General features: G+C 38.9%; 1 protein-coding gene across 1 annotated transcript in view; it reads right to left on the reverse strand.

Annotated features, from left to right (window-relative positions):
- Positions 1 to 12,268, reverse strand: part of LOC139449494 (centriole and centriolar satellite protein OFD1-like) — a 33,709-nt gene extending 21,441 nt beyond the window's left edge. Inside the window, exons 1-13 of the mRNA XM_071230917.1 lie at positions 12,030 to 12,268; positions 10,397 to 10,597; positions 9,737 to 9,805; positions 9,261 to 9,291; positions 8,719 to 8,826; positions 7,300 to 7,442; positions 6,368 to 6,457; positions 5,833 to 5,916; positions 5,241 to 5,347; positions 4,153 to 4,272; positions 1,909 to 1,982; positions 1,539 to 1,630; positions 682 to 759 (exon numbers count right to left, since the gene is read on the reverse strand). Coding sequence (XP_071087018.1) covers positions 682 to 759; positions 1,539 to 1,630; positions 1,909 to 1,982; positions 4,153 to 4,272; positions 5,241 to 5,347; positions 5,833 to 5,916; positions 6,368 to 6,457; positions 7,300 to 7,442; positions 8,719 to 8,826; positions 9,261 to 9,291; positions 9,737 to 9,805; positions 10,397 to 10,597; positions 12,030 to 12,125 — 1,293 coding nt within the window. The 5' untranslated portion in view covers positions 12,126 to 12,268. The remainder of the gene's footprint in view (positions 1 to 681; positions 760 to 1,538; positions 1,631 to 1,908; positions 1,983 to 4,152; positions 4,273 to 5,240; positions 5,348 to 5,832; positions 5,917 to 6,367; positions 6,458 to 7,299; positions 7,443 to 8,718; positions 8,827 to 9,260; positions 9,292 to 9,736; positions 9,806 to 10,396; positions 10,598 to 12,029) is intronic.
- Positions 12,269 to 12,376: the final 108 nt, after the last annotated feature.

The following is a 12,376-nucleotide window of genomic DNA, read 5'->3' on the forward strand; positions in this document are numbered from 1 at the left end:
GTAGAGTACACAATTATTGTTATTTATCAGCTACTACAATTCATATGCACTCAGTGACTTGGTCACCATACACCATGTACACCGATTACATCAGATGCTGCTCATAGTCGATTATTTACAGGCTGCCTTCAAATAGCAGGAAAATGGAGCATATGACTACAAACAAATAGACATATGGAGGATATTTAATCTGATGTTTGAAAATGAGAATCATACTATATACAACAGTCCTTCATATGCTTTTGTTAGTTGTTTAAAGCCGCACTCAGCAATATTCCAACTATATGAAGCTGTAAATAATCGAGTCTGGACTGGACAATCCAGTGATTGACATCATGAGCATCGATTCACACAATTGGGACCACCCGATCCTGTTAGTCGTCTCTTACAACAAGCATAGTCGCCTCATTATAATCAGATGTTCTTATAAAGATGTAAAGATAACTTTAGTCAACTGTTAGCTAATAAATATATTTTAACCTACGGCATGAAGAACGTGTATTTCAAGGGGAAATGAAAAAATCGTACATCTGCTCACTATCTATCACATATGTATATTCCAGCTTAGAGGTGACATGTCGCCTCTCACACAACATATGCATGGTAATTATTTGTAATATGGGTTGTGTGCCCTAAAATACAATACAAAGATCTTGAATCATGAATTAAATCGGCATTTACATCTCGGAGTTTGGAGTTGATGTATTCATTCTGCCTTGTGGCTGATACTTCAGAGTGGCGACATTCCTGAAGGAGTGTCTGAAAGAAAAACATGAACACTTAAAAGTCCATTTCTGCCATGATTACGAGCCGTAAAGAAATGAAATAGATTCCTGGCTACTGATAACTGAAAATCTATTTACTGACTAAAGCATTCATTCATTCATTCATTCATCCACATGTCACCTTTTCCCCTCTTATTAATAAAACCCAAAGAATGACACTCATTATGTATTTTCTCAATATACCAATCCATTTAGATTGCATCACTGTACATATTGTTGAGGGCTTGCATCACAGTTCACTGGTATACCATAGTGCCATACAGTCTTACTCATTTGTACACCAATACGACCAACAGACAAAAATACACATTTGGGTAAAATGCCAGAGAAAAAGATTCATGAAAATACACACTTGTCGAACTAATGCGCCATAACTTCCTGACGTTGAACAACTTTACACTAGACACATCACTGATACATAACTGCCAGTGTAAAGACATCTTCCTGAGGCAAGGGAGTTAACTGACTGTAAAAGTCCAGTTTCCAACCTTGCCGCACTAGGCTGGAATTTCCAGGCTCGAATGTAGCATCACCAGTGGCTATTATGAGTTATGTCCATTCTATATACCTCCTATTGACCATCAGATTCCAACTATTTTTTATGTTTATATACATATTAGATATAAGGAAACAGCAAATAAATAACCTTTTTTACCTGAATTTGCTCGCCAAGGCCTCCAAGTATCTCATGCGTTATCATTGTACGTTAAGGCTTAATTCTTTCTCAATGTGTCCTATAAATGGCAGACCCACCTCCAGCTCATTGACCCTGTGAGTCTTGTCTCTCAGATCATCCTTGTAGGACTGCAGCTTGCTCTTCTCTTCCGATACAATCCTCTCCATCTCTGAAAGCCATGATAAAAATCACATTTTGACTTTTCATTATATTTTAAAACAACAGTATATTCAGGACACAAAAAAACAATTCACAAGATTCAATTCCTATTTATTACAGAGATACATGAATCACACATGGCTATCTTCACTGAAGTAAGGTGGCGTTAAACGTCTTTATGACGTCATAGCACAATTGTATCCTAGCACCCATAAGGTCCCTTTCTCCTGGTGAGTCACACTTACTGTCACTAATTCCATTGTGGCTTATCGAAACGAATATTCTCACCTTTGACCTTAGTTTCTCTGATTTCAATATTCTGTGTCCGGTCAATGAAGCGAGCCTGCGTGTCCAACTTGAACCTATAGCAACATGTCACACATCATCAGTCAGACACATTTGAAAACATTTCAAAATTAACACAACTGTCAGGAGATATAAGTTTCATTGTTAGTTTCTGGAAGGACAGACACAAGTTCACTTTGCTGATGGCGAAGTAAACCAAAAGAGGTTTTCACCTATTGTACCCACGTGGCGAAACAAACCAAGTTTAAGGTTAGAAAAGGAAATACATGGCTATCCACAGCTTGTCCACTGTGCTAAAGATGTAAAGAGCTGGGGATGTCACTATTCACCAAATTTTTCAGCGTTAGAAACTGGCACTAGTCCTGTAGTCCTTGCCAAACTGCCCAATAGTTAAGGTATGATAAGGACTAATAGAAACTTGCTATTTTTAAGGGTTCTGCTAAATGTTATTATTGTAAGGTCTAGCGGACTAAATATGTTAGTTTCTACCCCTTCCAATACATCAAGTCATCGATAATATTCTGAGACGACACGATATGGGATTCACACTTACCTGTATCAACTTATATTTTCATCCTGTACTGATTCATATGTTAATCCTGTACCATTTCACACATAAATCCATTCAATCATGTTTAATTTATATAATTTCAGGCACACCTAAGGTATTTCATGAACAGGGAATTTGCTATTATCTAATAATAGAAAATACTTATGTTTTTTATTCTCAAAAAGGTATCGCGATATGTATGGTATTGGGAGATAGTCGTATCGTGACATCCCTATAAACATGATCAGAACACTAACTGCGCCATCTCGTTGTGGAGCGATATGTATGGTATTGGGAGATAGTCGTATCATGACATCCTATAAACATGATCAGAACACTAACTGTGCCATCTCGTTGTGGAGCGATATGTATGGTATTGGGAGATAGTCGTATCATGACATCCCTATAAACATGATACACAGCACTACGTACTGTGCCATCTCGTTGTGGAGCGATATGTATGGTATTGGGAGATAGTCGTATCATGACATCCCTATAAACATGATACACAGCACTACATACTGTGCCATCTCGTTGTGGAGCAATATGTATGGTATTGGGAGATAGTCGTATCGTGACATCCTATAAACATGATACACAGCACTACATACTGTGCCATCTCGTTGTGGAGCGATATGTATGGTATTGGGAGATAGTCGTATCGTGACATCCTATAAACATGATACAGAGCATTAACTGTGCCATCTCGTTGTGGAGCGATATGTATGGTATTGGGAGATAGTCGTATCATGACATCCCTATAAACATGATACACAGCACTACGTACTGTGCCATCTCGTTGTGGAGCGATATGTATGGTATTGGGAGATAGTCGTATCATGACATCCCTATAAAAATGATACACAGCACTACATACTGTGCCATCTCGTTGTGGAGCGATATGTATGGTATTGGGAGATAGTCGTATCATGACATCCTATAAACATGATACACAGCACTACGTACTGTGCCATCTCGTTGTGGAGCAATATGTATGGTATTGGGAGATAGTCGTATCATGACATCCCTATAAACATGATACACAGCACTACATACTGTGCCATCTCGTTGTGGAGCAATATGTATGGTATTGGGAGATAGTCGTATCGTGACATCCTATAAACATGATACACAGCACTACATACTGTGCCATCTCGTTGTGGAGCGATATGTATGGTATTGGGAGATAGTCGTATCGTGACATCCTATAAACATGATACAGAGCATTAACTGTGCCATCTCGTTGTGGAGCGATATGTATGGTATTGGGAGATAGTCGTATCATGACATCCCTATAAACATGATACACAGCACTACGTACTGTGCCATCTCGTTGTGGAGCGATATGTATGGTATTGGGAGATAGTCGTATCATGACATCCCTATAAAAATGATACACAGCACTACATACTGTGCCATCTCGTTGTGGAGCGATATGTATGGTATTGGGAGATAGTCGTATCGAGACATCCCTATAAACATGATACAGAGCACTAACTGTGCCATCTCGTTGTGGAGCGATATGTATGGTATTGGGAGATAGTCGTATCATGACATCCTATAAACATAATACAGAGCACTACATACTGTGCCATCTCGTTGTGGAGCAAATATATTGTATTGGGAGATAGTCGCATCGTGACATCCCTATAAACATAATACAGAGAACTACGTACTGTGCCATCTCGTTGTGGAGCCTCTGGGTGAACTCGGTGTTCTGTCGCTTCACCTCCATCTCCCTCCGCCGGATCTCATCCTCCTTGGCGCGGTTACGCTCCCCTTGCAGGTCCTTCTCTCTACACGGCAAATATTCAGAATCCACAGTCAATACACCACAGGCATTCAGTATGTTATCCCCTGCTGCTACTACACGTCTCTTCCCACTACAGACAAGAGTCATCACGTATGACAAATTCCCTTCCCCCCAGTCTGGTGCAATTCGGAAACGGAGTATGCCATTGGATACCTTCTTAGTAAAGAAAAAATAAGCTGTTCAGTATTTTTCAAATTCCCAAATCATCAAAACACACCAGTTCACCACTATACTGATCTACAAAGCAAGTTTCATCTGGAAATATTCAACAGGTTAACACGGTTTGGAGTTCTGCTCCAGAACAAGCATTACCCTCATTTTCAGTGAAGTCCAACTTGTCATCATGAAAAAATTATTAAAAACAAAAGTCTCAAATCATCAAAAGACTGATCTACACAGACAGTTTCAACTCGAAATATTTAATGGTTTGGAGTTCTGCTCCCAAAACAGAAAACAGACGGACAGACATGGTGATCCCAATATCGCCCAGTTTTTTCAGAACGGGGGGATAAAAAGCAAGATTCACTTGATCCATATCTCCCTGCAGTCACAACATGTTGAAGAGCTCACCATTATATTGCCAATGATTCATGTCTGGACGTTTCATTTTCTCAACAAATGATGTCACGTTTGAAACCAACTCATGTAGCAAGCCTATTCAGAGTGTCTTTCAATGCTTTTCATCACTGTATCCTTTACACATTATGTTTTCATCTGCATCTAAATGTGACTGTTAACATTCTAACTCTATTTCTTCAAAAAGAATTCTGTGCATCAATTTCAAGTATTTGTCAAAAAAATACAAAACTTTGATATTGAAATTACAGGTATATTAGTTCCACTTACTAAATCAATTGGCTGTAAAGTGTTAACAATGAAAACTAAATTGACACATTGACACCAAATTATGGTACTTGGCGACTCCTCAAGTACTCAGAGTCTTGCACCTACCTGTGTGTGAGTTCTCTTTCCCTCTTGACCTCAACCTCTCTCTGTCTCATGACCTCCATCTCCTCCAGTAGTGTCTGTCTCTGGGCATAGATCTCCTTCTCCTGAATCTACAGTACAAGATAGCATCACCAGAAACATTATCAGTAAAATCACCAGAAACAACACAAATAACCGACCAAATGGATCAGCTTCATAATTAGATCCCCTTGTCTCAAACTACAGACAACTTAATACATTTTTATTACCTTTTGAACTTCGAGTCAAACAATTTTTACAATGGAGAGAGTGAATCAGGTTTCATATCAGCCACCAGTATTTCAGAAACGTAGTGACATCCTAGATATCAATTTAATCAGAACTGGTGCAGGCGACCGATTTTGTCACACCATTTCTAGCAAGGGTGAACAAAACTCTAACATGCTCATCCATGAAAGCCAAATTCACTCTCAGCTCTTTCAGCAATCCTTTCCTTGCACATTTCTTACTGAAATAGGCACTGGAATACTTCTGCACTGGAACTCAAATAGGACTGCACAAGGGTTAGGACTGCACTCCTATGTTCCTATGAACATGATAAACATGTACCACCCACCTCCTGTTCCCGCTGCAGCCTCTCAATTGAGTTCCTCTCACGTTCCACCAAGGCATCATACTTGGACTGGTATGTCCGCTCCAGCTACAGAGAAGAAAAGACACAAATACTTCAGCATAAGAAATAGTCTTCCTTTAGTCTTATTCATATCAATGAAATTGGTGTATATGATGGTCACATCCCATATCATACTTCATACTTAAACTTTTTTAGCCAAGGATCATAATGGGTATGATTTTTGGATTTACATCCACAACCAGCAAATCCTGACAGCTAAGGTAGACAACTCTGCACAGCAAGTTACACTGCTTTAGATCACTTAGCCTTATGAGACACCACCCACTTTGCCCATACTCAGTTGAATGGTATAACCTTACCTGCATACCAGATATCACAGTATCCATAATGAATCACAGTAGATTACACATTATATCAGTGATATATTTCCTAATGGAGCAGTTGGCTGCCCAAAACTCTGACCACCAAGTTAATTTCAGGTTACAAATTCCCTACTCAGCCCCATCTTTCTCCCTACCTCTCTCCGCTGCTGGTCCATCTGGCGCCGACATTCCTCCCTCTCTTCCAGCCGTATCCGGGCTATCTCTGTGTCCTTCATCCTGGCAAGCTGAATAGCAACAACAACAGAGACTTATAACTGACAAATCATACCCGCTTCATAGAACATGTAACACAGTACTTAAGGAGGGATCAATTCAAGTGTCACCATTTTTTAGTCATGAAACATAGGGAGTTTATGACATGATGAGTGAGTTTAACATCCCTTTCACAATATTCCAGCCACATTACAGGGAACACCACTAATCGGGCTTTACATATCGTTCCCACATGGGACACACAACGTGGCCTTCAGCATGGCCAGCATGAAAAGTCACGCTTTAGCCACAAAGCTACTCCTCGACTTCTTTTCATGTGTGAAATCAGACATGCAAATGTAACGTAACAATTTATATATACAATACTCAATAGACTTGATGTCAATTGTGATAGATTGTACCATAGTTGGTTGGTTGGTTAGTTGTTTAACGCCACACTCTGAATAAATAATCGAGTCTGGACCAGACAATCCAGTGATTAATATCATGAGCATCGATCCACGCAATTGGGATCGATGACATGTATCAACCATGTCTGCGAGTCTGACCACCCGATACCGTTAATCCCTCTTACAACAAGCATAGGCCCCTGTTACGGCAAGCATGGGTTGCTGATGACCTATTCTACCCTGGATCTTCACAGGTCGATTGTACCATTGCCTAGTTTAGGTTCTTACTCATCTTACTTCAATCATGCAAGAGAACATCAACACTAATCAGGGTTAAAAGTAAAGACAGTTCCTGGGGACCTAGAGCTTTGATACCATTTGGATCCACAGACTTCCTAAAACCTTTAGCATCAGGGTTATGTGGAGGACTCCTTGACTTTCATGTGACCACTGGTAGTTCTTACCTCCCGTTTGAGCTCGGAGTTGTATCGATCTTCAAGCTGTCTCTGATAGGACAAGAGCCTGTCCTCCACCGCCACCACGCCAGTCCGCATGTGTTCATCTCGGCGTGAGGAATACAGGTCCTCCAGGCTCTGCAGCTTGTCATCTGCACCGAGTAACAAAGATGGTCTTGAAAATAAACACCACTGATTAATGAGGTTGAATCCAGTAGAACAGAGTTACGGCCCTTTAATAGATGTCATATGACATGAACTTAGCTACAGTGACATCTGTCATCTGGACAACCGAAAAAAACTTTTCAACATAAATCTTATTACTTTTCCTAAATTATGGCATGTCATATCATTTTTAAAAATATTTTGTAGGTAAAGGCCCCACACAGCAATTTTCCATCTGTGTGATAGCTACTACTGGACCAGTCATTCTGAATATCGATATTGAGGGTAACGATCCGTGCCATCGGGGCACATTGAGTCAATGACCAGCAATCAACCAAGTCAGAGACTCTGATCACCCTGTCCATATGGTCCCCACTTTAATGCTCTTATGACTGGCATAGGTTCCTGGGGATCAGTTCTAACCTAGAATACCCACGGGGTGTAAGTCTTATTAAGTAATGGTTTCATTGTTTACTCTGATGTCTCCCACATGAAGGATGGAGTATACAATGATCTGTGCCAACAGCTACAGAATTGCTGTTCCTAGAACAGCAAATGAAACAACTCAAAATGTCAACATTCGAACCAGTCTTGTAAACACATTATCTGACAAACAAGATCACGAGCAAACATGATTCAGGTGACAAGGGTGTCAGTCTTCACTTTACCTCAATGTAAGAAAACTACACTGATCTGATGTCTTTCATACAGAACATGCTGAAGCATGTTAAAGACGTCTTCTGGTACTATGGTGAAATGACTGCACTATTTGAACTGTCTTGTGTAAGGATTCCTTTAATAACATATCTTGAGCCCATGTATCACCAATATAAACAATGAAGCCATGAATCACAGCCTAAAAGTCAAAATGTCAAAAGAATATCAAGCAAGACGAGAGTTAATTCCCATTTTGCAACAAGTCACATACTGCTTATGGTAAAGGTGAGTGAGTATGGTTTTACGCCGCTTTTAGCAATATTCCAGCAATATATTGCTAAAGGGGACACCCCGGAAAATGGGCTTCACACATTGTATCCACAGGGGGAATCAAATCCAGGTCTTCGTCTTGATGAGCCAATGCTTTAAACACTCTGCTACCCCACCGCCCCATGGTAAAGATGAACCTTACAACATAACAGATAGGAACCTTTTTATGAAATGCACTTAATTATCATGAAAATATGATTGGAGACTACCATATGTACATGATATCACAAAGAATTATTTTATGTCACTGAAGTTGGTGAATTGATGAGGACTCACCCAGTGAAGTGAGAGGGCCGACTCGGATGAGATCTGTCTGAACACCAAACTCATGTGTAGCACTAGCATGTAGAGCTGACATCTCACTCAGAAACTGCCACAAGAATCCTTCAAAGAAAAAACATAAATCAGAATTAATGAAAGCACAAATGTTATAATAAACAAATACTTAATCTGAAACGCTGAAAATTCCAGCTGGATTTTATGCTGCGTTAGCAATGTTGAAGCAATAGCGCATGAGTGGGACACCAAAACTGGGCTTTATACATTGTACCCAGGGGCCTGTTCCACAAAGCGATCTTAGTGCTATGATTGTCGTAAGCCTATGTTAAAGTATGGGAGCTACGATCATCTTAGCGCTAAGATCATTTTGTGGAACGGGGCCCAGGTCTTTAGTGTGATGTTAGAACACTTTAACCACTAGGTTAAACCACCACCTTGTGGTTAGACATTTAATACATGTTATATGTGACTGACTTTACTTAATCCTGAGGAAATTTTTTAATCATGTTGATTCAATAAGATTTTATATTGAAAATTACCTTTAGACGACTTTGAGTTCACAGCGGAAGTCTGCAAAGGACAAGATAGGGACACTATTTATCACAAAAGGCACATCCCTAATATGACGTACAACATTTGCAATATTAAGTGCTCACTCCAATAAGCACCCCATGACCAATTTCTACATCAATTCGTAAGTAATATAATTGTATTTTTATTAAACATGTTTGTGTTTCAACATTTGAACCAAGCTTGATCTATACAGCTCGACATCTCACAACAAATTTAACTTGCTGTGTATGGTTTTACTAAACATCCCCCATAAACAAGTATATATGTTCCCAGGATGCTAATGTGGACGTTTACACCACATATCTGTGACACAAACCTCATAAAAACTGTTACTTTCAGGCCACACTATAAGCATGACTATCATTGTCATCAATTGACCAAACGAGGTCCTATCATGTGAGTAGGATGATTCTAATACTGGATCAGTCAGCTGCCAACCTACCAGTCTGGCATGGAGTCTGGACTGAGGGCTGATGTGGAGAAGCTGGAGGATGTCTGGCATGCTGAACACCTAGAGGAACAGTAAACACCATGCTACACAAGGATCTTTGTCAACCTCATTAAACACGTTAAAATCAGATCTTAGATCTCGCTACCCCTAAACAAAGATCTGAGGATATCCCATTACGGGTCACGTCAGGCCAACCAAGAGCACCACTTACCAGATCAGGAAAGTAACTGTTGGAATGTGTTTTCTAATCATGGAACCTCGAAAAGGTTAACACAGGGTATTCCGAACAACAGATACAGGCGGTGTGACTTATCACCATTTATCTCAATGGGATAAACATTTGAAACAGAAGAGATATTTCATAACCAGTAGGAAGTACTGCCATACAATCTTGACCATGTATTAGACATTCACGAATTTCCTTTTGCTAAGTTTTCAAATTGTGCTATATAAACAGGCATGACTACTGACATGATTGGGGACATTTTTAGTATTGCAACATGTTAAACAAGAAAGACTTGCTATTTGATTACACATACACTATGATAAAGTGTTCAAAATATCACATTCATTTACTCATCATAAACACAATGTACATAATGAACGTATCAGAAAACAGATCTTTCTGTGAACTGGTACAAGTATCATTACCTTGTCTTGGGAGAGGCCACTTTCAGGCAGAAACACACTGAGAGAGTAGTCATACTGACAAGCCTTGAAGTGGTCAGCAACAAGACTGTTAGCTGCCCGGTGGATAAGAGTGCCTTCATCTGGCACATTCAGGTCTCTCAGAGAAAGCTGTCCTCGCAATGAAGTCTGTAGCTCTGTCACAATACTGTTCCTTAGTTGAGACTGTGAACAAATTTACAAATAATTTATCAAAGTTATAAATTGAATGAATAATTGATTGTATGAACTATGATTTTGTACCCACTTTTGCTTATCATGTCTGGAATTTTTCTGAATTGCATCATAAGTCATGATTAAAATGATGAATTCAGAACATTCTGCACTAAACTTTGACATGTTAAATGATTATCATAATCATGATTATCACATGTATGACATGTGTATGATGGACTTATTTTGAGAACGATTTTCCACTGATTTTGTGACATGTACATGAAAATTATGATGTCATTCATACAAAAACACAAGCTGTGTCATATGAAAACAAAAATAAAAACCTAACATCATGAATCCTGAGCATTTATTATCATCACTATAGTATAATATCATGAACATTGAAATATTTTCAAATATACCTAGGTCAGTTCATTTCAAACTTGAATCTAAAAATGTTGGTCATGTTATAGTTCTGTACAGGCATTTGTTTGTTTGCTTATTTTGAGCATGTTGAGGTACAATTCTTGCTCGTCCAAAATAAACATGGTAAATATCTTATCAATGAATGACCATGACACGGTCAAAGCATCCAATATAACTGCACTATTGTTTTACGATTGAAATCATATAAGTATGTTGATGCGTATATATATTAATGATATTATTACATTTGGAGTATTTGATTTACTTTATTTGGTGCATGATACCCTAAGATGTGATTGTTCTCAATCTGATGCATTGCAACCCACAACTCTAACATGTCTAATATGTGCTAATCACCAATCCATCCATAGAGCAAACAAACAAAATTAACCCTAATTACAGTTAATACTTATATGTTTTCATGTGGCCTTTTAACTTTTCAGTGTCTCCCTTTTGACTTTTGTGCAAAACCTGAGTCTAGTAAACTTTCTTTGAATCTAGCAAACACAGCTCAAAATCATGATACTTTAAAGCCCATATATCACAGTCATTTAAAATTGTTTGGTGCAGACAGAGAGTGAATGCTGCATTTGATTTATGCTATGGCAAAAACAGACTGCCATTCAAACGCGATGTTGACAAATACTTCGCTTAGATTTTGATCATGCTTATTGGAAGTTGTTCCTGCCTCCAAAGTTAAATGGAGTGTTACATTAAATGGGATCCAGTGAATAGAATGACAAAGAGTGTGAGGCATCCAGTAATATGCAACCTGCAATACATACATCACAAGACACCTATCACAGTGTAACACATACAGTCTTATTACTAAGCCACTTCATAAACATGTGCTGACATGTTGTTCCCCATTCAATTCATCAAAATGAATGGTAAATTCCCAAGATTTAGGGACAGAGAAAAACAAAAAGATATCTTTTGTCATGACTTTCACAACGATGATTACACGGAATCGTTAATTTCATATTATATGTCCAGTTATAACGCATACACATACCTTGACAGAATCAACAAGTCCACGATTTCGTAAACTGTGATAAAGTCTGTTGCGAAGCTCCTCCGCTGATAGATACTCGGCTGGTGCGGCATCCATTGTGTTGGAGGCGGTTAATTCCCCTTCCACTTATACAGTCATTAACACATAGTCGTTAAACATAAAGATTGCGCATTTTTCGTTGAATATTCCCTTTTGTTTACACTTTCCGAACAATTTTTGCGGAAGCGGCCATAGTTGAATGTCGCGGGCTGAATCCGCAGCAAATATTTTTCTCCATCATGTGTCGTCAATAATAAATGTTCTTTTGCAAAAGCTTGTCTTAAATAAACATAATCACGTAGTTTTCT

This window comes from Haliotis cracherodii, unplaced genomic scaffold (assembly GCF_022045235.1).
Source record: "Haliotis cracherodii isolate W230 unplaced genomic scaffold, xgHalCrac1.p SCAF_8, whole genome shotgun sequence".
NCBI classification, from domain to species: Eukaryota; Metazoa; Mollusca; class Gastropoda; order Lepetellida; family Haliotidae; genus Haliotis; species Haliotis cracherodii.